Source organism: Eubalaena glacialis, chromosome 12, assembly GCF_028564815.1.
Source record: "Eubalaena glacialis isolate mEubGla1 chromosome 12, mEubGla1.1.hap2.+ XY, whole genome shotgun sequence".
Lineage (NCBI taxonomy): Eukaryota > Metazoa > Chordata > Mammalia > Artiodactyla > Balaenidae > Eubalaena > Eubalaena glacialis.
The window spans coordinates 7,817,025-7,842,442 of record NC_083727.1 but is presented as its reverse complement, the minus strand read 5'-3'; the positions used below and the strand labels follow the sequence as shown (position 1 = coordinate 7,842,442).

Below are 25,418 nucleotides of genomic sequence, written 5' to 3'. Positions count from 1 at the left end.
AGTTTTCAGAGCGACTGCACGTTGTTACTGTATCCCTCAGCAGTGGTGCAGGGGGTGGCGCATTTCACGGGCCCAGGAAACACTGAGTGAGGGTCATGTCCCGGGGAGTTCCGCAGTCCCAGGACTTTTCACAGCCGCGTGGTGAGACAGAGGGATGGGTGTGTGTTTAGTTTACTGTTGGTGATGCTGCGGCTGAGAGGGTGTGGACTTCAGATCAGAGGGCGCTTGGTGGGTGAGGCGTGCGGGACAGCCTAGCGTCTCCTTCACCTGTGCGTCTGGGCGGGCGTCTCACCTCCTCGGTGCCTCCATTTGCTCATCTGTACACAGAGGGCGGGTAGAGGTTGTCCTGAGGCTCAGTTGAGGAATGCTCATCACACTTGTTATTGAAAACACACCCAGGAGAGTGCCCAGATAGTCAGTGACTCATAGCGGGATGAGCGTTCCCGTGTAACTAGACCCACAGCTGCAAGTAGAGCCCGGGAGCCTCCTCGTGCCCCTTCCCGGTCCATCCCCGCGCCGCGACCCGACCCCTCGCCCCATAGGTCAGTCTCGCCTGTGTCTGCGCTTGCGAGGCTGTGATCGTGTGCACCGGGACCTTTGGCTCTGGTTCTTGTTCTGCATTTGGGTGTAGAACGGTTTTCAACAGCGTGGACTGGACTCAGACCTCAGTTTGGGTCCCAGTTCTACCATTGACTCCTGGCGTGACCTCAGGTGAATTTCCCAGCATCCGGGCGTAAGAGAGAACATCTCCTTAGTAGGAATGCTGAGGACATTAAGTTGTAGTTAGATAAGGCACGTGAAGCACCTAGCCTAGCACTGTCCCATGATAATCCATAGATTTTAGCTCTTTTTATTTATCAGGCAAGTATTCTTTTGGTTAGAGCGAGTTCCATTTTCTCATATTGACTTTTATCCCGGATTTGTCCTTTCAGAACACCCATCCCATATTTTCTCTCAGCTGGGAGTGTGTGGTCAGCTTCCTGTGGAACACGGAGGCTGCCTGTCCTGTCCAAGTAACGACAGACACAGACCAGGTACGGGTGCAGTCCGGGACCTCTGGCCATTCCCATCCGGGTCTCCCAGCTCTGCACCCCTCCCCTTGTGCGTCTTAATCCCTCACGGCGTCTGCATTTCCTCCGCCTGGACAGCAGGCATCTGGAAGTCATCCCGCGTTCCTCTCCCTCAGCCCCGGCTCCCAGTGCTGGGATGAGAACCAGGACCTTCAGTTTTCCTCTGGGTTCCTTCCTTTTTCCCCACATCACTGTCCCTTCAGCGTGGCAGTGGCTCTGGGCTCTCCGTCACCGCAGAGATGGGTGCTTAAATAGCACGACCATGCCTAAAACTTGCCCCATCGTCTATCGGACACAGCCCGTGTGGTTTAACGTGACGTTTAAGGTTTTAATGCTCTGCTTCCAGCCACATCCCTGCTGCAGCCCTGTGCCCGCCGCAGTGCTGGGCTTATGGCGCTCTTCGGCCTTGGCACGTGCTCCTGCCCTCGGGTGAACCCCTGCGTGCAGAACGTGGCAGCCAGCTGCTCTGAGATGTGTTCTCTGCCCTCCCAGGGGTGCACCTTGTGTTCACAGCACGGGGTGTTTTTCTTTATGATGGGACGGATTTCCCTCCCTCCCTCCCTTTTCAGGGCTCCGTCAGGCAGCAGAGCCCAGGCTCACCCAGATGAATGTTCCCGGCGCAGGGTCCCGGGCTTGTGGGACCCAGGGAGGGTGGGAGTCGGGGCACGCCGCCCTGGCCCAGCGGCAGTGCTTTCTGAGGCTGTGGCCACTGCTCCATTCTCTGCATAGGGCGGGTGGGGTGGAAAAAAGACACGAGGCGGTGGGGGAAGAGGGGGGCTCGTTATCCCTCCTAGAAGAGGGGAAGAGACAGGTAATTAATTATTTGTGGGTCTCTTACGGTTCCTCACTTTTCTTTGGGGGTCAGCAGTGGTCTTGTTCAGGTAAATGAAGCAGCCTTAGGAGCTCAGATGAGGTCAGCATCTCTGAGCTGGTGTCCCACTTGGAGCGCTTCAGATGCGGTATTGGAAGGGGCCATGAGCTCTCCCAGGGCTGCTCCTCGGACGGGGTTTAGCGTCAGTGCAGTCCACACGGGCAGGCTTTGGAGCTGCTCTGTCTTCGCCATGTTCTCATGGACCAGCTTCGAATGTGCCTCTTTGCCTCTTTTGTTCCTGCAGGCCTGCTCCATCAGGGACCCCAACAGTGGGTATGTGTTTGATCTGAACCCACTGAACAGTTCTCAAGGATATGTGGTCTCGGGCATCGGGAAGACTTTTGTGGTAAGGCTTGTGTGGTGATTTCCGATTTGCCTTGAAAGGACGGGAGGATGCATGAAAGTCACCTGCAGCTGGTTGCAGGGGAGGCAGGTGTCTTCAGGATTGCCCAGGGCCCTGTGATGGCTGGCAGCTTTTACCCAGGAGGAGATGAGAAAATCCAGATTGAAGGGGAAATGAGGTGAAACTGTCACCCCATCCTGTTATGGTGCAGATGTGAGGGTGTCATTCTTTAGAAAATAGGGTATTTGTAACCCGTGGCCATGTGTCTGGAGTGGTGGTCCCAGGCCAGCAGCGTGGGCATCGCCTGGGAACTTGCGGGAGGTGCAGTGTCTTGTGGGTGGGGCCCAGCAGCCTGGGTTTTTTGTTTGTTTGTTTGTTTTTTAAAAATTTATTTATTTATTTATTTTTGGCTGCGTTGGGTCTTTGTTGCTGCGCGCGGGCTTTCTCTAGTTGTTACTCTTTGTTGCGGTGCGAGGGCTTCTCATTGCGGTGGCTTCTCTTGTTGCAGAGCGCAGGCTCTAGGCGCGCGGGCTTCAGTAGTTGTGGCACGTGGGCTCAGTAGTTGTGGCTTGCCGGCTCTAGAGCGCAGGCTCAGTAGCTGTGGCTCACGGGCTTAGTTGCTCCGCGCCATGTGGGATCTCCCCGGGCCAGGGCTCGAACCCGTGTCACCTGCATTGGCAGGCAGATTCTTAACCACTGCGCCACCAGGGAAGCCCCAGCAGTCTGTTTTGACAAGGCCCCACGTGGCTCTGATGCCCACTGGGGTTTCAGAGCCACTGGTCAAGTGGAAATTATATTCCCCTATAAGAGGGAGACGACCGATGGCAGTGCTCTGGGATCTTCTGACAGCACTTCCTTCATGGGCGGCCCTGACAGGGTGTCTGGAGTGGTGAGGAGGAAAATCTCCACTTAATGCTGTTCTGTTATAAACTAAGCGCTGCTAGACAGGGAGAAAGCTTTTTAAAAATCTTTATTTAGGTTTAACTTTTTCTAGCAAAATCCACAGTGGAAGAAGAGAATACCTTTTGAAAGCAGGAAGTTGGGGTGAGAATGTTATAACAGTTTGATGCAAAGGGGACTTTGCAGGCACAGCGCATGCGGGAGGGCCTGCAGATTGTTCCAGAGCCAGAAGGCACCTGGCGGGGCTCGTCACTCAGCAGCACAGTGGCTTGCAGCCCTCCCTCCCCCACCCCCTCTCAGAAGTTGCTGCTCTGGAGTTTGGCTTGTAACAGGTTATCATAGGTGACAGTACATTTGGCTGTCTGTGTGATTGTGAGAAGCAGACAGGAACTTTGTTGAGTCCCATAGAGGACATGCCAGAGGAGGTGAACCCAGGGAGAACATGCCAGCAAAGGGGAACTCTGTAGGGGACATACTGGAAGAGGTGACCCCGTAGAGAATATGCTCGAAGCAGGCCAGAAAGGCTGTGCCCGTGCAGTGGCAGGGGCGGGAGGTGGCAGGTGCACAGTTGCGGACAGCAGGGACAGACTGTGGATGATGAAAGTGGAAGTGGAGTTGATTAGTAGGGTGTCTAGGCTCCTGGGAGTCAGGGCACAGCCCTTGCGCTGCCAGAAAGGCTCAGGACACCACCGCCCACCAGCCGGCTACTTGGCACTGTTCCTGTATCACCTGGCCCTGCTGGGCTCAGCTGCCCCTACATACTACATACTTCTGTGACCATGCAGCCCACGTGGCTGCAGGGCACCTGCCTGAGTGTAGTCTTAAGTGGCCATTTCCTAAGTAGTAAACTTTGGTCTGAAAGAAAAATACTTTGTACATGTAGTTCTTAACTTTTTATATGTCGTCCACGGACACGTGCCAGTTGTAGAGAAGTCTTTCCTTTCCGTGTCTCGTACCGAAGAGCATATCCTGCTTCATTATATCAACTACTGGATTTAAATCAAATGGTATCAACAGCTTTAAGAAATACAGGGGTATCCCATTATATTTATTTTTAATTAATGTGACTTCAACCATATATGCTTTTCCTCATATAATCAAAAATACTGTAAAATTCTGGTTACTTATAGTCTCTCTCTTATACATGCTGCATTGTTATATGCAATGTGTCTCATGCATTTAGAGATATGGGGCTGTATACATAAAGCCTTACAGGCAATTTATGGGCATTCCCGTTTGGTCTTTGATTTTTGCTTTATGTACTAGCTTCAGGGTTTAACTGCCCAGGCATGGAAAGTTGGTCATTTGCCTAATAAGGAACAAATCATGCAGGTGTTTGGATAACAAGCAGACGACCCTGTTTGGCTGGGCAGGGTTTGAGGTGCTCGGGGCTGTGTTCCCGCTGAGTCGCGTGGCCTGAGTTGGTGTGTGGTTCTCGCTGTCTGGCCTGCAGTTTAACGTGTGCGGCGCGATGCCCGTCTGTGGCACCTTGGATGGAAAGCCAGCTTCCGGCTGTGAGGCAGAGACCCAGACGGAAGAGCTGAAGAATCTGAAGCCAGGAAGGCTGGTGGGACTGGAGAAGAGCCTCCAGCTGTCCACCGAGGGCTTTATAACTCTGACCTACACGGGGCTTCCTTCCCACCCCAGAGGTGAGCTCACATCCCTGTGTTTGCAGCTAACCGGTGTCCTGGGGGTTCTGTGACTGTAAACATTCCAGAGTGTTAACGGGAGTGCCTGTAGACTCTGAGTCCTGGCCACCCTCCCCGCCTCTGAGCCCCACGTGCCCAGCCTCCGGTGTGTTCTCCCAGCCGCCTGAGTGCATCCCGCGGCCGAGGGGTCCCGGCCACTAGGTTCTGCTGCGCCCGCCCCCAGGCGTCCTCCACCAGCACCTCCAGTGGCTCCTCTGATAGGAATGTGTTCACTTGGCCTTTTGTGCTGTGTTTTTCAGGTATTAAAGAAGCGGTGGGTGAAGATAACAGAATTACTTTGTTTTTTCCTAAATTTCTTCCTTTCCGCCAATTCCTCTACTCAGTCTTTATTGTATCTTTAAATACAGTTTTGCGTCTCCAGTGGGTTCACATTTCTACTCCTTCCTGCAGCTGTGACTGTAAACTGAAAGTTGCCATTTTTGGTGTCGTAAGGTGCAAGGCCGAGTCTGAGGGCCTCGGGAGGACAGTGGTGGTGGAGTCACAGCTACTGTCGTGAATGCTCGCCGTGTGTGTGCCGGTCCTGTGTGGAGTGCTGTGTGCGCTTTGCATCCTCATTTGCGCTCACACCCTCTGCTTAGCCACCTTCTCGCTTCACAGGTGACCAAGGCCCCGGAAGGCCCTGTGCCCTGGACAGAGCCACGGGCTCAGCGCTGGGCAGAGCCAGGGCTGGCAGCCAGGTCTCTCGATCCTCATCCTGGCTCTGCCGACTAACACGTTTCTATTTTGCGTTGAGGATCGGAGGCCCCCAGAGGCGCAGTCACACACACAGCCTGTGAGCCGCAGGGCTGAGGTTGGAACCCACGTCTTCTGACTTCTAAACCTGTGCTCTTTGCACCGCACTGGGATGGACTCAGGAGGGGGCAGTCGTGTGATGTGTGGGGCGGAAAATATGAGGGACGTCTGAGTCGATGTCAGAGGAACTTAGTATCCGGAAGGGAGTGGGAATGGCTCTGCCCTCCTGCACCCGTGACAGTCTGCGGTCACCGGCTCCTTTTGTGCATCACGCGCAAGCTGACAGATCCATTAACACGCTGGGAAGAGAACTCTTAGGGCGTCGAAGGAATGAGTTCAGGATTCCTGTGAAGGGGATTTAAGAATTGGGGTCTTCAGGGACAGAAAACATGGGGCCTGGGGGCTGCTATCAGATCCTGGAAGGGTTGTCCTAGAAAGGGAATTGGTCTTGTTCTGTATCATTTGTTGGGGAGGGTTTGGACCACAGACTGAGATACTTTTAGTTGGTTAGGGAGAGCTTAGTAGAGCCGGGGGAGCGGTAATCCTTTGCTTTACAGGTGGAAAGTTCTTCAGCTCTTGGTCAAAACAGGTGCTCACTCGCTTCAGTATCCAGAAAGCAGCGTGCTTCATTCTTGTTTATAATTCTTCTGCTCTCCAGTTCCAGAGTGCTGTTTAAAAATAAAATAGATTAGGCATTTATATATAATTTTTTTATTTACCCTAATCGTGTGGCTGAAAGCCGCTGACACTTATTCTGCTGGGTTTGAATCCAGGCGCCGGCAACCCCAGGGGCGCAGCACATGTATAACCAGCCCTTAGAGCCGTGCTGCCCAGACTTGCTCCTTACCCTCTTTTTGCCTCAGTTTCCTCCTGTATTAGCTGGGCATCTCTGGTCCCCTGTGAGGGTTAACGTGTTGATGACCCTAGGGTTCTTCCCCTAGTGCAGCCTCTGGCGCTCACCACCCAACCGTGGTCCCCTCCCTGCGGGAGCCTCCGCGTTGGCCGTCCTGCTTTGCGTCCTCCCCACCCCACCCCAGGGGCCTGTGTTCAGCTGGGCAGTCGGAGTGATGTTTTAAGTGTTGGGCGACATCTCTCCCAGCTCAGACCCCCCAGGGCTCCACGTGCGCCTAGAGTAGCAGCCAGCCCTGTCCAGTGGCCGAGGGACACCGGCTGCTCCTCTGACTGGGTCACCCGCCACTGTGCTCGCTCACTCCCGCTGACCTCCTGCTTCTGGAACTGTGGAGGCCCACTCTCGCCCATCCTCCCCACCTGAGCCTTCGTCCTTGCTGTCGTCTCTGCCCGCAGTGCTCTCCCCTCAAGACTGCCAGGCGGTTCATTTCTTCTCTTCACTTCTTCGGGATGGGCTCAGATGGCACCTTCTCAGGGAGCCCGGCCACTGCGTTGGAAACCGCCATGCCTCGTCCCCACCACCCTTGGGGTTCCTTAGGCCCCGTCCCTGCTGCGTTTTCCTTCGTTTCCAACTGGTCTGTGAGGGGCTGCCTTTAGTTTGCTTACTACTTGGGCGCTGGACCGGAGTGTCAGCTCCCAGTAGGGCGGGTTTTCTTGTTTCTTTCACTCCTGTGTGTAGTAGGAACTAAGTAAATATTGTCGAATAAACCCGTAAAGGAGAGTGACATTTTTCTAATGTTTGGATAGATAAACGGATATAGCATTTGCACACTTCCTGGAATAGAAGAATGCCAAGACACCAGGTTCACAGTGTAAACCATCTTTACGTGGGTCACTATCGCAGTGAACGTGGCCACTTTGTAGTTCAGATTGGGTCCCTGAACCAGACCTGGCGCTTCGACCTGATTGTCTTAGAGGGTGGCTTGGAGGCTCGTTCCCGGGCACGCTGTCCTGGTGCCACACGCGTGTACGGCTGCGCTGTGATCGCTGTGGTGTCCTACAGTCTGGTCTTCTTGTTCCCAGGGAGGGCCGATGCTTTCATCATCCGCTTCATCTGCAATGACGACGTTTACCCAGGGACCCCCAGATTCCTGCATCAAGACATTGACTCTGGCCTGGGGATCCGGGACACTTTCTTTGAGTTTGAAACTGCATTGGCCTGTGTACCTTCTCCGGTGGATTGCCAAGTCACGGGTGAGGCCGGGGCACCAGGAATTAAGAGGCCGGTCAAAAGCGTGTGCGCTCGTGTGTCAGTGTGTGTGTATTGGCCTGTGTCTGTGTGTGTGTGCACGTGTGTCTCTGTGTACCGTATGTTTTACTTTACAGGCAGCATGATATATGTGTTACATATTTTCTTTGAATGATACTAGAATTGTAAAGCTTCTCTTGAAGAGAATCTGGATACATAATTAATGGTTTTGAGCTATAGTTTGGGGTCAGAAGTTGGTTAAGAACGGAGAAGAAAACTAGGGGAAAAAAATCAAGTACACTGTCAGAGCTTCTTACAGTGTAAGAGAAGAAAAGAACAAGAGGATAAAGCTCCGTAAGGTGTACCTGGATGCTGAGCCGCGTCTCCAGCAGCCCTCATTCTTTGTGGTGGCCCCCAGCCTCACCTCCACACCCGTGGTGATTTGTTGTAATGGAGGTTTTGAGGGTCAGGACAGGTGTATGTTTCTGTAGGAGAAACCTCTCGGCTTCCTGTGGATCTCTTCATTTCTCTGTTATGAATGTTTTTATTTTTTTAAAAATATTTATTTATTTATTTATTTGGCTGTGCTGGGTCCTAGCTGTGCCAGGTGGGCTCCTTAGTTGCGGCATGCGTGTGGAATCTAGTTCCCTGACCAGGAATCGAACCCGGGCCCCCTGCATTGGGAGCGCCGGAGTCTTAACTGCTGCGCCACCAGGGAAGTCCCTGTTATGAATGTTAAGTTCGTGCATCCTTGGTCTTCGGGGTTGAAAGGCGGTGCCCAAAGCTGCCGGGAGGGCAGGGATTTCCAGCGTGTTCATGTGTTTCAGACCTCGCTGGGAACGAGTATGATCTGAGTGGCCTAAGCAAAGCCAAGAAGCCTTGGACTGCGGTTGACACCTCGGCTGATGGAAAAAGGAGAACCTTCTACTTGAGTGTCTGCAATCCTCTTCCGTACATTCCTGGCTGCCACGGTGAGTTCCGAGCTTTGGACTCAAGTTCGTTCTGCCTTTCCTCCCACCCCCAAGTTCATCGGCTTTCCTGGCCCTTCCAGGCAGTGCAGTGGGGTCCTGCCTAGTGTCGGAAGACAAGAGCTGGAACCTGGGCGTCGTGCAGGTCAGTCCTCAAGTTGCCGCCAACGGGTCCCTGAGCATCGTCTACGTCAACGGCGAGAAGTGCGGGAACCAGCGCTTCTCCACCAGGATAACGCTCGAGTGCGCCCACACGACGGTGCGTGTCTGTCGCGCCTCATTCTCACGCCCCTCCAGTCTCCAGATCTTCTGTCTGATGTAGAACTTGCCTTAGTTTTCAGGGGTTTGAGGCCATCGATAGGGTTTGACTAGAATGTGCTGTTTCCCCCCAGATCTGATGTGTTTCATAAGTGCCATGTACTTTTCTTGTGGAGGTTAAAAGTTGGGTATTAGTTCTAGCTACCATTTGACTCATTTTTTTAATAAATGAGAACACTGTGAGCTGTTGGTTTCCGTTGTAGGGATCCCCGACCTTTCAGCTCCTGGACGACTGTGAGTATGTGTTTGTCTGGAGAACCGTGGAAGCCTGTCCCGTCGTCCGCGTGGAAGGTAGGACCCGGCCCTGCTCACTGATCCTGGTGAATGTGTGAAGTAGGGGGTGTTCTAACAGCATCTTAGATGTGAAACCCCGTGCATGATCATGAAACGTCTGTTAGTGGATGGACAGCTTCTTATCCTTGATTTTTTTTACTCCACTCCATTGCTCACTTTGCCAGCTACGTTTTCCTCACCTACCCAGACTGATGGACTCTCGGCATCTCATGCTTGAGAATATGAACGTGGGGTTTGGTTTTGTTTAAGTGGATCTTCATCCTGTGACCTAAGCTTTTCAAGAAAGCTGTTTGCCAGGCAGTTTGTCTTATGTATACAGACAAAAGGAGACAACGTGGAAGTGATGTTTAATGCCTCTTTTAAGACAGTACTTAGCAGAAAAGTTGCAGAACTTTTGCCTGAAGGTGTGAGTGTGTGTAATTGCCCTTCCCTTCTCGTGTTCTTGAAGGGGACAACTGTGAGGTGAGAGACCCAAGGCATGGCAACATGTATGACCTGAAGCCTCTTGGCCTAAATGACACCGTCGTGAGCGCTGGCGAATACACCTATTACTTCCGGGTCTGTGGAAAGCTGGCCTCAGGTGTCTGCTCGACCGATGACAAGTCCAAAGTCATCTCATCCTGTCAGGCAAAGCGGGGACACCAGGGATTTCAGAAAGTGGCAGGTACCATGGTTGTTTCTTCTCTTTTCGCAAAAGAATGGAATTCCACATTTAAGATGTTATGATTATATCTTGTGATTTAAGATCTAAAGATTATAACTTTCCTGAGTAGGAGGAATGTCTGCTGTGTTCCTGTAAAACAGTGTGTGAGTGAGGTTTTTTTTTTTTAAATCTTTATTGGAGTATAATTGCATCACAATACTGTGTTAGTTTCTGTTGTACAACAAAGTGAATCAGCCGTATGCATACATATATCCCCGTATCCCCTCCCTCTTGAGCCTCCCTCCCACCCTCCCTATCCCATGTCTCTAGGTCATCGCAAAGCTGATCTCCCTGTGCTATGCTGCTGCTTCCCACAAGCTAACTATTTTACATTCGATAGTGTATACATGTCGATGCTACTCTCACTTCACCCCAGCTTCTCCCTCCCCCACCACCCAGTGTCCTCAAGTCCATTCTCTACGTCTACGTCTTTATTCCTGTCCTGCCACTAGGTTCATCAATACCATTTTTTTTTTTTTTAAGATTCCATATATATGTGTTAGCATACGGTATTTGTTTTTCTCTTTCTGACTTACTTCACTCTGTATGACAGACTCTAGGTCCATCCACCTCACTACAAATAACTCAATTTCGTTTCTTTTTATGGCTGAGTAATATTCCATTGTATATATGTGCCACATCTTCTTTATCCATTCACCTGTCGATGGACACTTAGGTTGCTTCCATGTCCTGGCTATTGTAAATAGTGCTGCAGTGAACATTGTGGTACATGACTCTTTTTGAATTATGGTTTTCTCAGGATATATGCCCAATAGTGGAATTGCTGGGTCATATGGTAGTTCTATTTTTAGTTTTTTAAGGAATCTCCATACTATTCTCCATAATGGTTGTATCAGTTTACATTCTCAGCAGTGGTGCAGCAGGGTTCCTTTTTCACCACACCCTTTCCAGCATTTATTGTTTCTAGATTTTTGATAATGGCCATTCTGATCAGTGTGAGGTGATACCTCATTGTAGTTTTGATTTGCATTTCTCTAATAATTAGTGATGTTGAACATCTTCTCATGTGCCTCTTGGCCATCTGTATGTCTTCTTTGGAGAAATGTCTATTTAGGTCTTCCACCCATTTTTTAATTGAATTGTTTGTTTTTTTGACATTGAGCTCCATGAGCTGTTTGTATGTTTTGGAGATTAATCCTTTGTCCGTTGTTTCATTTGCAAATATTTTCTCCCATTCTGAGGGTTGTCTTTTCATCTTGTTTATGGTTTCCTTTGCTGTGCAAAAGCTTTTAAATTTCATTAGGTCCCATTGTTTATTTCTGTTTTTATTTCCATTACTCTAGGAGGTGGGTCAAAAAAGATCTTGCTGTGGTTTATGTCAGAGTATTTTTCCTGTGTTTTCCTCTAAGAGTTTTATAGTCTTACATTTAAGTCTTTAATCCGTTTGGAGTTTATTTTTGTGTATGGTGTTAGGGAGTGTTCTAATTTCATTCCTTTACCTGTAGCTGTCCAGTTTTCCCAGCACCACTTATTGAAGAGGCTGTCTTTTCTCCATCGTATGTTCTTGCCTCCTTTTTTGTAAATTAGGTGACCATATGTGCATGGGTTTATCTCTGGGCTTTCTATCCTGTACCGTTGATCTATATTTCTGGTTTTGTGCCAGTACCATACTGTCTTGATTACTGTAGCTTTGTAGTATAGTTTGAAGTCAGGGAGCCTGATTCCTCCAGCTCCGTTTTTCTTTCTCAAGATTGCCTTGGCTATTTGGGGTCTTTTGTGTTTCCATACAAATTGTAAAATTTTTTGTTCTAATTCTGTGAAGAATGGCATTGTTAGCTTGATAGGGATTGCATTAAATCTGTAGATTGCTTTGGGTAATATAGTCGTTTTCACAGTATTGATTCTTCCAATCCAAGAACCTGGTATATCTCTCCATCTGTTTGTATCATCTTTAATTTCTTTCATCAGTGTCTTATAGTTTTCTGCACACAGGTCTTTTGTCTCCATAGGTAGGTTTATTCCTAGGTATTTTATTCTTTTTGTTGCAATGGTAAATGGGAGTGTTTCCTTAATTTCTCTTTCAGATTTTTCGTTGTTAGTGTATAGGAATGCAAGAGATTTCTGTGCATTAATTTTGTATCCTGCTACTTTACCAAATTCATTGATTAGCTCTAGTAGTTTTCTGGTAGCATCTTTAGGATCCTCTATGCATAGTATCCCGTCATCTGCAAACAGTGACAGTTTTACATCTTCTTTTCCAATTTGTATTCCTTTTATTTCTTTTTCTTCTCTAATTGCTGTGGCTAGGACTTCCAAAACTATGTTGAATAAGAGTGCCGAGAGTGGACATCCTTGTCTTGTTCCTGATCTTAGTGGAAATGCTTTCAGTTTTTCACCATTGACAATGATGTTTACTGTGGCTTTGTCACATATGGCCTTTATTACGTTGAGGTAGTTCCCCTCTATGCCCATTTTGTGGAGAATTTTTATCATAAATGGGTGTTGAATTTTGTCAAAAGTTTTTTCTGCGTCTATTGAGATGATCATACGGTTTTTATTCCTTAGTTAATATGGTGTATCACATTGATTGATTTGCATATATTGAAGAATCCTTGCATCCCTGGGATAAATCCCACTTGATCATGGTGTATGATCCTTTTAATGTGTTGTTGGACTCTGTTTGCAAGTATTTTGTTCAGGATTTTTGCATCTATATTCATCAGTGATATTGGTCTATAATTTCCTTTTTTTGTGATATCTTTTTCTGGTTTTGGTATCAGGGCGATGGTGGCTTCATAGAATGAATTTGGGAGTGTTCCTCCCTCTGCAGTTTTTTGGAAGAGTTTGGGAAGGATGGGTGTTAGCTCTTCTCTAAATGTTTGATAGAATTCGCCTGTGAAGCCATCTGGTCCTGGACTTTTGTTTGTTGGAAGATGTTTAATTGCAGTTTCAATTTCATTACTTGTGATAGGTCTGTTTATATTTTCTAATTCTTCCTGGTTCAGTCTTGGAAAATTGTACCTTTCCAAGAATTTGTCCATTTCTTCATAGTTGTCCATTTTATTGGCATATAGTTGTTTGTAGTAGCCTCTTATAATTCTTTGTATTTCTGCAGCGTCAGTTGTGATTTCTCCTTTTTCATTTCTAATTTTATTGATTTGCGTCCTTTCCCTTTTTTTCTTGATGAGTCTGGCTAAGGGTTTATCAATTTTGTTTATCTTCTCAAAGAACCAGCTTTTAGTTTTATTGATCTTTGCTATTGTTTTCTTTGTTTCTATTTCATTTATTTATGCTCTGATCTTTGTGATTTCTTTCCTTTACTGACTTTGGGTTTTCTTTGTTCTTCTTTCTCTAGTTGCTTTAGATGTAGGGTTAGATTGTTTATTTGAGATTTTTCTTGTTTCTTGAGGTGAGATTGAATTGCTATAAACTTCCCTCTTAGAACTGCTTTTGCTGCATCCCATAGGGTCATTGTGTTTTTGTTGTTATTTGTTTCTGTGTATTTTTTTATTTTTTCTTTGATTTCTTCAGTGATCTCTTGGTTATTTAGTAGCGCACTGTTCAGCCTCCATGTATTTGTGGTTTTTGCAATTTTTTTTCCTGTAATTGATTTCCAATCTCATAGCGTTGTGGTCAGAAAAGATACTTGATACAATTTCAATTTTCTTAAATTTTCTGAGGCTTGATATGTGACCCAAGGTATGATCTATCCTGGAGAATGTTCTGTGTGCACTTGAGAAGAAAGTGTATTCTACCACTTTCGGATGGAAAGGTCTATAAATATGAATTAAATCTATCTGGTCTATTGTGTCACTTAAAGCTTGTGTTTCCTTATTTATTTTCTGTTTGGATGATGTGTCCATTGGTGTAAGTGGGGTGTTAAAGTCCCCTACTATTATTGTGTTACTTTTGATTCCCCCTTTCGTGGTTGTTAGCATTTGCCTTATGTGTTGAGGTGCTCCTATGTTGGGTGCATAAACATTTATAATTGCTATATCATCTTGGATTGATCCCTTGATCATTATGTAGTGTCCTTCCTTATCTCTTGTAACAGTCTTAAAGTCTATTTTATCAGATACAAGTATTACTACTCCAGCTTTCTTTTGATTTCCATTTGCGTGGAATATCTTTTTCCATTCCTTCACTTCTAGTCTGTATGTGTCCCTAGGTCTGAAGTGGGTCTCTTGTAGACAGCATATATACGGGTCTTGTTTTTGTATCCATTCAGCCAGTCTATGTCTTTTGGTTGGGACATTTAGTCCATTTACATTCAAGGTTATTATCGATATGTATGTTCCGATTACCATTTTCTTAATTGTTTTGGGTTTGTTTTTGTGGGTCTTTTTCTTGTGTTTCCCGCCTAGAGAAGTTTCTTTAGCATTTGTTGTAAAGCTAATTTGGTGGTGCTGGATTCTCTTAGCTTTTGCTTGTCTGAAAAGGTTTTGATTTCTCCGTCGAATCTGAATGAGATCCTTGCTGGGTAGAGTAATCTTGGTTGTAGGTTTTCTTTTTCATTGCTTTAAGTATATCTTGCTACTCCCTTCTGGCCTGCAGAGTTTCTGCTGAAAAATCAGCTGATAACCTTATGGGGATTCCTTTGTATATTATTTTTTGTTTATCTCTTGCTGCTTTGAATATTTTTTCTTTGAATTTAATTTTTGTTAGTTTTATTAATATGTGTTTTGGTGTGTTTCTCCTAGGGTTTATCCTGTGTGGGACTCTGTGTGCTTCCTGGACTTGGGTGACTATTTCCTTTCCCATGTTTGTGAAGTTTTCCACTATAATCTCTTCAGATATTTTCTCAGAGCCTTTCTTTTTCTCTTCTTTTTCTGAGACCCCTATAATTCTAATGTTGTTCCTTTTAGTGTTGTCCCAGAGGTCTCTGAGATTGTCTCCAATTCTTTTCATTCTTTTTTCTTTATTCTGCTCCTCGGCAGTTATTTCCATCGTTTTGTCTTCCAGCTCACGTACTCGTTCTTCTGCCTCTGTTATTCTGTTATTGATTCCTTCTAGTGTATTTTTCATTTCACTTATTGTGTTGTTCATCTCTGTTTGTTCTTTAGTTCTTCTAGATCTTTCTTAAACATTTCTTGTATTTTCTCAATCCGTGCCTCCATTCTATTTCCGAGATTTTGGATCATCTTTACTATCATTACTCTGAATTCTTTTTCAGGTAGATTGCCTATTTCCTCCTCATTTATTTGATCTTGTAGGTTTTTACCTTGCTACTTCATCTGTGACATACTTTTTTGCCGTCTCATTTTTTTTTTTTCCTTTTTTTAAACGAATGGGATTGTGTTCCTGTCTTACTGGTTGTTTGGCCTGAGGCTTCCAACACTGGAGTTTGAAGGCTGTTGGGTAGAGCTGGATCTTGGTGCTGAGATGAGGACCTCTGGGAGACCTCACTCTGATGAATATTCCCTGGGGTCTGAAGTTCTCTGTTAGTCCAGTGGTTGAGATTCAGAGCTCCCACTGCCGGAGCTTTGGCCTGACCTCCGGCTTGTGAACCAAGATCCTGCAAGCTGCGAGGGGTGGCAAAAAAAAAAAAAAAAAAGAACAATAACAAAGTAAAAAATACAGTTAGACTAGGAAACTAACAGATATGTTAGAAAAAATATAAAAATAAAAATATAGATGAAACAACAACTGGAAGGTAAAAAGAAACCAATAGTAAAAAAAAAAAAAAAGAGGAGAAAAAAAGGTGGAAAAGGCCTTGGCTGTGGAGGGCGGGGCCTAAGCAGGGGCGAGGTTTGGGTGGTGGGCAGGGCCTATGCTTAGTACCCACAGGGCTGGAAAAGGCCCTGGGGGGTGTAGGGGGTGGGGCTCAGGCTCAAGGAACAGAAGGGGCCCAGACGTGCCTCCCGCCCCTGGTCTCATAGGGCAGGGGACCCCACCTGGGAGCCCAGCAGCTTTCCTGGGTTCGAGTGGGCGGGGCAAACGCCCTTGCTCCTTTCCCGCTCCTCTGGTCCTGGATAGCCACCTCCCTCCTGCCTCTCCTGTTCTCTCCTGGCCTCCCTCCTATGTCCCCAGGATTAACCCGGCCCGGAGGGGACCTCTGAGGGTGTAGGACCCGGTCCGGGAGCTGGGCAGACTTCCCCGGCCAATTGGGCAGGGGAAACGCTGGGCCTGCTCCCCTCTGATCCGAGCCCCTGGGGGTCCCTTCGGGCATGGGAACCCCTCCCCACCTCAGCCACCCCTCAGGGGCGCCGGTCTTGTCGGGTCTCCACTTCTCCAACCCCCCCAGTCCCCCACGTCCTACCAGTTTGCTCGGGGGTTCTTCCCATCTCCTTAGGTGTCAGGGTCCCCCACCAGCGTCCGGCAGGCGCCTTAGTTGTGGGGAGATGCGAACTCTGCGTCTTTCCACACTGCTATCTTGGCTCCGCCCCCCGGCCCTCCCCCCCACCCCCGCATGCCCAATGATGTTTCTGATTTCACTTGATTTTCGTCACCATGACATGTACTGATAAATGTTGTTAGCGTTTATTTCATTCTTATTTAGCAATACCAGTTACCGATTCTAAGATCATATGTCTTCTTTTTATTCCAACTTTGGCACCCACTGGACTATTAATGGGTGTTCTGAGGTAGTACTTTCTAGAACTGAGACAAAGGGGACACACTTCATACAGGGTTGGGCTGTAAAATGTATAAGACAGGCTGTTGGTCCTCATGCTGTCTCAACAGCTGGGCAAGTGATGATAAGTTTAAGAATCTTTAAGAAAGAAGTTGAAGTAGCTGATGGGGTGAGTACATGGGCTTCCCTGAGGGGCTGTGAAGAGGAAGCGACATCCTCTGAGCTCATCAGGCCAGGGGTCTCTGTACGTCATTGATCCCGTGGTTAGTCTATAAGGTCGCAGCCTTGGGCGGGAGGAGGACTGATTCTAGTCTCTACAGTGTCACGTGACAGAGCCAGTGGTCCAGTGCCAGTAGGCCAGGCACACTTGGTCTTGTGTTTGTTCAGCGTGTGTGATGCACCATGTCTGTGATGACCAGCCTGGGGCTTCCTGAACTGATTCTTGTTGAACTGGCTGCTTCTTGAGCAGGTCTCCTTACCCAGAAGCTGACCTATGAGAATGGGGTGTTGAAGATGAACTACACCGGTGGGGACACCTGCCATAAGGTGTACCGGCGCTCCACGACCATCATCTTCTATTGTGACCGCAGCACCCGGGCGGTGAGTGTGCTCAACGCAGCGGGGGGCCGCTTTGCCCTCACCCCTTTGCCTTTGTCTTTACAAAGTGAATCTGCTCTTACGTCTCATAAAACTTCCTGGTTAGCTTAGTTTAAGTACGTTATTTACAGAAACTGTGTTCACACCTTGATCAGTCTGTGTAGAGTGTAATGAGCAGGCCCATCCCTTACTATTTGCATCCTTAAAGCACCGACTACCTGACGTGTCCCGTTTCACGGACACGTCTCTCCACTTCCGCAGCCGGTGTTTCTCCAGGAGACTTCTGACTGCTCCTACTTGTTCGAGTGGCACACGCAGTATGCCTGCCCGCCCTTCGACCTGACCGAGTGCTCATTCAAGTAAGTCGATGCGGGTGTTGACCCTGGGGCAGTCAGGTTTACTTGATAATATTTTGCTTTAATAGTTAGTGGCCGGGGGACTTCCCTGGAGGCGCAGTGGCTAAGACTCCACACTCCCAATGCAGGGGGCCCGGGTTCGATCCCTGGCCAGGGAACTAGATCCCACGTGCATGCTGCGACTAAGAGTTCACATGCCACAACTAAGGAGCCCACGTGCAGCAACTAAGACCCGGCACAACCAAATAAATAAATAAATATTAAAAAAAAAAAAAAAAAAGTTAGTGGCCGGGCGGGGGACAGGGGATTAGATTAGTCAGGTGATTTCTCTAAGCCTTAGTTCCTGAATGTTAAACTGAGGAGTTGGATTAGGGTAACTGCTAAATCCTTCACAACTTTCATATTCTTTGATTACCTTGTGTTAAGGTACAGGGAAGTGACTGGCGTTGAAACAGGAAACCTTGTATGATTCATGGGTGTGAGTGGATTGGAGTGACCAGGGTGTCCCCTGGCCTCTGCCCCTCCCTGGATGCTGCCTGTGTCTGGTGAAAAAGACGTGGAGAGGGAGATGGTGGAGCTGCATGGGGGGTGGGGGTAGGAGAGAGCGCCAGGGGGTGACACCCACCCTGCAGGTTCTCAGCTGCCATCACTGGTTCCTTTGTTCTGTTACCTGTGGCTCAAGTAGGCTCCTGAAATGAGGTGGTTGGCAGCTCCTGAGATAAGGTGGAGGTCTTCATTGTGTGTGAATTTCACCAGCGTCACCCTCAGAACTGTTACAAAATACACATCTTGGGTTCCATCCCTGGAGATTTTGGTTTCACGGGTCTACACATTTCTGGATATTTAAGGGACATGCTGACGTTTCTGTTGCATGAGGACCCAGCCTGAAAAGAATCACTGAGTTACAGCATTCCGTCCTGGGGAAAAATTAATCATTTCCCTGTTTCCTTCCAGTTTTTATCTTTAATTGAAGAATCAGTTAAAATGAAAGCTTATGCGTGTATATTGTATGAATTCATAAGTGTAGAAAACTGTGTCAGATGAAGTAAGCTTCCCCCATCCCATCAGCCTCATCCCACTTTTTACCATGTCTTCTTGTAGTTCTGTCTGGAGCCTTCCATGACTCTAAATGATCAATATACCCGTACTTGTCATCCTCAAATGGTATCAGTTGACTCTGTCTTCAGACACCAGAAATGTAATTCTGTCTCTCTCCCCTCTCCCCTGCCCCACTTTCATTAGTTCCATTTTTATTTCCTCTTCTGGCTACCTTTAGAATATGGGATGATATACTCTAAGCTCTGTTTCTTGTTTCATCACCTTTAGACATCTCTTTACTTCCCACGAAGTAAGACGAGGGCCTCAGACGCTGCCTCTCCCTCTGCTGCTCCCCCCCCCACTGCCGCAATGTCAGCAAACTGTTGCTGGTGCATTGTCAAGGTTTACAACATGTGTATCCTGCTGGGTAACTCTAACGGTCTTACCTACTTTATTCAGAGGGTGGTTCTAAAGAATGAAAAACTAATAAGCGGCGTTTACAGTATTGCATAAACATCATTTGCTGCAAAATCACATGGTCTGATTGGATCTGCAGAGAAATGACATAATCTTGTGTCTCTTAGCTTCCTCTTACTGAAGGAAGATAGGCTTAGTGTTTAGGTCAGAAGATTCCCATTTGTTCTATTTCATAAGTTGCTCCAAAAATCATTCCACATTTAGTTTGCTTAATATTTGGAACATAGCTACCTCGATAGGTGTTAAATCTTGGCATTTTACGTTGTCTTTCTCTTTTATTGTTGACAGAATAATATGCCTTCCCATTGTATCTCAGACTGTCAGGGTTCTTCACGATGCTGTGTCTACGGATAATCACCGTTCTTCTTCAGGAAGGTCTCAGTTCGGATTTGGGCCGTGTGTTTTCTGCTCTTTGATCAGAGCTCATTTTGGGATCACTCCTGGCTTGGATCCACTGCTTCTTGGATTTGATGTCCTTTGTTTTGGCTTCCTTTTTTGTTTTGTTAGAGTGCATCCTCCTGTACTTTGGAGAGGTTGGATGGGAGAGAACCCATGCATTGTCTGAAAATGCCAGTAACTTGCTCTTACATCTGATTGGCTGTAGTAGGATTACAGATTCAAATTAATTTCCCCTCAGTTTTGAAGGCATTGTCCCATTTCCTACAAGAATTGTGTATGTTTGGTAGAAAAGTTTATTGCGCATCTTCTGTTTTCGTGTTTTTACTCCATTCTGGAATATTTTCTGAACTTTAAAAAATCGGCTATCCTTTGGAGATTTTTATTTTGAATTTCAAATAAGTCCTTCTAATCATCTCTGAGGATACTAATTATAATTTTTTTGTTTCTTTTTAAAAAATTTCATCATGCATTCCCTGAATTATAATTCATTTTCTTTTAATGGTTGCCTTAAACATGTATTTTTGATTTAATGGAAAGCTAAAGTTGGTAACTATACCCATCTCTCCAACCATAAAATAACGTAGAACGTTGTAGCACCAACGCTCTCTCCCCATCTCCATGGTATTGTGGTCGAGTGCTTTTGTTCTGAGTTTTCTTACCTCTTGAATAAGTCATTATTGTGATTTAAAAAAATATTCATTGGTTGCTTGACTATATAAATTTCTTCTTTTGAAGAGGAAAAGAAATGTCTCTGTTTCTTTGGCTTACTCTTCCTCTTTGCATTTTACCCGTTGCTTTTGACTTAATTCTCTTTCTTTAAGTACTCTGTTTAGTATAATGCTATGCGTAGTGCTGGTTTGCAAACTCTTTGCTTCTGGTCTCTGATGGGGTGAAGAGCTGTGTCACCTTGCACTAGAGACAGCGAAGGAACCGTTGTCCATTCCTGGTCCATCTTGTGGCGCTGGCTCCTTCCACGGTTGCTGACTGGTCCTGGGTACATCGCACTGTGAGTCACACTGCTTGGTGGTTCGAACAGAGACTCTGTCGAGTTAAATCTTGGTCCTTACTTGAAAAGGCTTAGTTTTATTGTCACTAGCTTGGTACAGAATTCCAGGTGAATACTTTTTTTGTGTGTGTCAGCACTTTGAAGGTAATCTACCATCTTCCGGTGCTTAGTATTGCTGTTAGAGAATCTGCCCCCGTCTGTCCCATTTTCATTCCTTTGTAGATAACCTACCTTTTCTGTATATTTTCTCTTGTGTTTGTTCTGCAGTCTCAGTCTGATTTGTTAGGTATGGCTTTGTTATTTATGTTGCTTGGAAGTTGATGCTTTCTAAACTAAAGATGAATGTCTCTTGTTCACTTAGGAATATTTGCAGTGATTGTGTATTTGAAGGTTGCCTCTAACCTATTCTGTCTCTTTTCTTCTGGGACTTGTATTAATCATATCTTAGGCTTTCCTATTCTATCCACCATGTCTTTTATTTATTATTTTTTTTAATTTAAAAAAAATTTATTTTTTTCATTTATTTTTGGCTGTGTTGCGTCTTTGTTGCTGTGCGTGAGCTTTCTCTAGTTGTGGCGAGCGGGGGCTACTCTTCATTGCGGTGCGCGGGCTTCTCATTGCGGTGGCTTCTCTTGTTGTGGAGCATGGGCTCTAGGCATGTGGGCTCAGTAGTTGTGGCGCATGGGCTTAGTTGCTCCGTGGCATGTGGGATCTTCCTGGACCGGGGCTCGAACCCCTGTCCCCCGTGCATTGGCAGGCGGATTCTTAACCACTGTGCCACCAGGGAATCCCTCACCATGTCTTTAAATATCTTATTTATCTGTTTCTGGACTGTATTCTGTTTCCTTAGACCTATTTCCAACTTAATGATTCTCTTACCAGCTGATTTAATTTGCTGTTTTGACTGTTCCCTGTTTAATTTTCATGACTGTCCTTTTCATGCTAGGGGTTCTGTTTGGTACTCTTTCTTTTTTAAAACTTATTTTAGAAACGGTTTATTTTTTTTTTAATTAAAGAATTTTTTAAATTTATTTTGGCTGCGTCGGGTCTTAGCTGCGGCACGCAGGATCTTCGTTGCGGCATGCGGGCTTCTCTCCAGTTGTGGCGCTCGGGATCAGTAGTTGCGGCGTGCAGGCTTAGTTGCCCCACAGGGCATGTGGAATATTAGTTCCCCAACCTGGGATCGAACCCACGTCCCCTGCATTGGGAGGTGGATTCTTAACCACTGGACCACCAGGGAAGTCCCTGTTGGTACTCTAATTCATCATTTCTTTCCTCCATTCTACCCCCCTTCTTTTATTATAGTTTCAATTTCTTCTTTTAGGTCTTTAACCATTTACAATAAGTCTCTATCAGATGGTCCATTATATGAAGTTCTTGAGGACCTGCTTTTGCAAATACCTGTGTCTCCCACATAGGCCGGTATTAATGCCAGCTCCATCCTTTCGCTCTCATCCCATTTATGGTCCATCAACTTTCAAAATACCTGGAGTTCTCTCTTCCGGAAGCACCTCTCTGCCCTGGTTCAGGCCGTCTTCATCTCGCCCCTGCATCGCCGCAGTGGCCCCTCCGTGGTCCCCTGACCCACGCTGGGCTAGTCCCGCACAGTGAGTAGAGTGGCCCTGTTGGACTGTAAGCCGGCCCAGGCCGTTGCTGAGACCCCTCAATGCGGTGAAGCCCCGTCTCTCCCGGCTGGAACGCTCCGTGTGATGGTACCCTCAGCCCCTGCTGCGTCACTCCTCACGTCTGCTCTGCTCCAGCCACATGGGGCTCCTTGCTTTCCTGCAAGCGCGCCGGGCTCTCTGCGCCTCAGGCCCTTCGCTCCCGCTGCTGCCTCTGCCCGTGCTGCGCTTGGCCGGCTCCCTGCGTGACTGGCTTTTCCGCGTCTTTCTGAGTTTATTCAGAGGCGGCCTCCTCAGGAAGGCCTTCCCTGGCCATTGCCTAAAATCTCACCTCCTCTTTCCCCTTCCAAACTTCATACCCACTTTCCTGCCTTTTTTTCCCTCTTCGCTCTAATTGCCGTCTGACATACTGTACATTTTAAAAAATTACCTTGTGACTTCTGCAGACTTCATAAAATGGGCGATTTTTATCTCTTTTCCTTCAACACAATAGCCCCAGTTGGCATGTGGTTTTTGAATGAATGGGTGGTTCTCAGTCTCTGATGTGCTGAGGTTACCGCCTGGTGAAGTGGCATGTGTGGTTGTCCTCTGTCTCCACCTGGATCTGGCGCCCTGCAGAGGGAGTGTTTGTCTTTCTTACCATTAACTCTGCACCTGGCGTAGGGCTGGCTCTCAGTGTCTGTCCCTGCTTGGGGTTCATGCAATAAGTAAACCTTTACCTGAGCAGGTCAACATCAGCCTGTTTTATTTCAGTGACTGTTGGTGTCCTCCAGCTTGGAAAGCAGGTGGCCTGCCCGGGCTGCCCTGGGCACTGCGTGTCTTAGCTGTCTGTGTACCCTTGTCTTTTCACTGGCCTGAGCAGGACAGGCGCTTACTCTTTGCTTTTTTTGGTTAATACATAACTTTGTTGAGCTAGGGCTTGACATTTCTTGAACTCAAGCTGTGTTGTTGCTGATTCCGCCTGGAGCTGGGAGAGTCCAGTGTCGAGTTCTGTCCCTGGCAGGATCTGATTCCCAGGGTGTCAGGAGTAGACTCTGCCTTTATACTGATCCTTTGCAGACGGAGCGCTAGACTCTGTTAGAATCCAGCTGAACCTCACCGTGGCGCTTTCTTCCCTTCAGAGACGGGGCTGGGAACACCTTCGATCTCTCATCCCTGTCGAGGTACAGTGACAACTGGGAAGCCGTCACGAGGACGGGAGCCACCGAGCACTACCTCATCAACGTGTGCAAGTCTCTGGCTCCGCAGGCTGGCTCGGGTGAGTGAGCTCTCTGGCGGAGGTGCTCATGGCTTGTAGCGAGTTTATGGGCGAAGAGGAAGTAAGAGTGGATTCTTCGACGGCGCGATGCTCTCTGACACATGAGTGCTTTTGCCAAGAAGCAGCAGGAGGAATTATCTGAGGGTCTTGATGACCCACCCCTGGCGTGGTCCAGGGTAAATCAGTGCTGAAGGCTCTGTTGGGAGCAGTATAACCATCGTTTGAATGTGGGGAGCTGGAGGGTGGGTAGAAATAATCACCGTGGCAGGTAATTCTTAGCCAGGGCAGGAGATAGGAGGGTGGGAAATGGAGCTCTGGGTATGTGCCCTCTGTATTCATTGAGAGCAGAGTGGGTGGGGTCCTGTTAGGATGCACCCAGACCCTTGGTGCCAGTGATGAGGCTAGAACTCAGTTGTACCCGTGCGACTAGGAGCAGCAACCCACGGAGACCTTGGTGCCATCCACGGCCCACTGGGATCCTGGAGACGAAACCTGTCCCGTTTTCTTGGAGTTTTATGCAGCCTCACTGAGGCAGCCTCTTGTCTGGCTCAACTCAGAGGAGACACTGTTCCTGTCTTTTTTTTTTTTTTTTAAAAAAAAAAAAAACAAACCCAGAAAGTTATTTTTCTCCTCTGCATGGTTTGAGGCCATGGCCCACTTCCCCTTGCTTTGTATGCTGGCTAGATTGGTGACACCGAGGCTCTTATTAACCACGAAGTGGGACTCGTTCTTTACCCAGGGCTGATGGCTCAGACATTTCAGGGACTGGGAAATTGGCACAGTTCTTGGTGACTTCTTAAAGTAAGATAGCACGTGAATATAGGCCATTTAAAATGTTCCGTGGGCATAATCTAGGTGTTTCAGCTTCATCTTGTTTGGGGATCAGAAATAATTGAGGCTGTTCTGCCTTGAATTCTCCCCACACCCCATGCTCACCCCCAACCCATCTGTGGTAAAACAGCGTTTCATGGAGTGAGAACTCATGGTGTCATTGGCATCTGACTTAATGAAAGAAAACACTGACATTTTGCAGTGATTGTTAGAATCAACTATGTCGTGTGCCGGACGTTACGTCCCTTGTTAAGTCCTAGACTGGACAGGGGCTGATGGTCACTCCTAACTGTCTCTGCTTGTGCTGCAGAGCCGTGCCCTCCGGAGGCGGCTGTGTGTCTGCTGGGTGGCTCCAAGCCCGTGAACCTGGGCAGAGTGAGGGATGGCCCTCAGTGGAGCGAGGGCATGACTCTCCTGAGGTACGTCGATGGTGACCTGTGTCCGGACCAGATCCGGAATAAGTCAACCACCATCCGCTTCTCGTGCAGCGAGAGCCAACTCGTAAGTGACACAGCTGTCTCGGCCCCCGTGTGAGTCCAGGGTCAGCGAGACTGATGTCTCACTTCCTGGGATGTGACTTGAAGAGCTCGGGGTGACGCAGCCTAACGAAGGGCATGGGCGGTGCGGCCTCGGGCCCGTGGTCCCGGGGTGTCCACCCTGGCAGTTCTTGTTCCAGAATTCGGTGGTTCTCTTTGAAGTTTGACTCAGATCCCTGAAGGCCGGAGAGAGAACTGATACTTGATAACCTGCCCTTGCCTTCGTGGAGGCATTTGGGTAAAGCAGAAGGTTGGGCAGACCCGGTTCCAAGGTAGCTCTTCCACTTCCTGGCCGTGTACCTCGGTCACTTAACCTCCCTAAACTGAACACCTGTTACCAACACGAGCTTGGCCTGTCCTGCCAATTCGCTATGAGGTTAGAGAGAGGAGGCGTGAAGTGCCGGGCACCGTTTCTGGCATGTGGTTGGTGCGTGGTAACTGGGTTCTCGTCTCATCTCTGGATGATTCCTTCCCTGACGTGTTGGTACATGTAGTTCAGCAGGTGGGGGCTGAATTAATGGTTTCTCTGGACTGTTTTTCCACCGCGGGAGCAACTCTGCCTCGGAGATTAAGGCGCAGCCTGTGTGCTGTCTTGTAAGATTGGGGAGTGAGGTCAGGCTGGCCCAGTGCACTCCATCCTCAGTGTCAGGACGGAGCACCACCGTCCAGCTGCGTGTGGGCAGCCGTGGCGGGAGGAGCCTGAGGTCTGCCGCCTTGACGGGGTGGCAGCTGAGGTTTCCGCGCAGGAGGCTGTGCA

At 47.8% G+C, this 25,418-nt stretch overlaps 1 protein-coding gene across 1 annotated transcript in view; it reads left to right on the top strand.

The window, feature by feature from the left end:
* The window catches only part of IGF2R (insulin like growth factor 2 receptor), a 110,312-nt gene that overhangs the window by 61,421 nt on the left and 23,473 nt on the right, over window positions 1-25,418 (top strand). Inside the window, exons 20-31 of the mRNA XM_061207284.1 lie at window positions 933-1,034; window positions 2,186-2,287; window positions 4,638-4,833; window positions 7,558-7,728; window positions 8,551-8,694; window positions 8,775-8,950; window positions 9,213-9,300; window positions 9,752-9,967; window positions 17,011-17,141; window positions 17,400-17,497; window positions 23,158-23,294; window positions 24,436-24,626. Of these exons, the coding sequence (XP_061063267.1) occupies window positions 933-1,034; window positions 2,186-2,287; window positions 4,638-4,833; window positions 7,558-7,728; window positions 8,551-8,694; window positions 8,775-8,950; window positions 9,213-9,300; window positions 9,752-9,967; window positions 17,011-17,141; window positions 17,400-17,497; window positions 23,158-23,294; window positions 24,436-24,626 (1,752 nt within the window). The remainder of the gene's footprint in view (window positions 1-932; window positions 1,035-2,185; window positions 2,288-4,637; window positions 4,834-7,557; window positions 7,729-8,550; window positions 8,695-8,774; window positions 8,951-9,212; window positions 9,301-9,751; window positions 9,968-17,010; window positions 17,142-17,399; window positions 17,498-23,157; window positions 23,295-24,435; window positions 24,627-25,418) is intronic.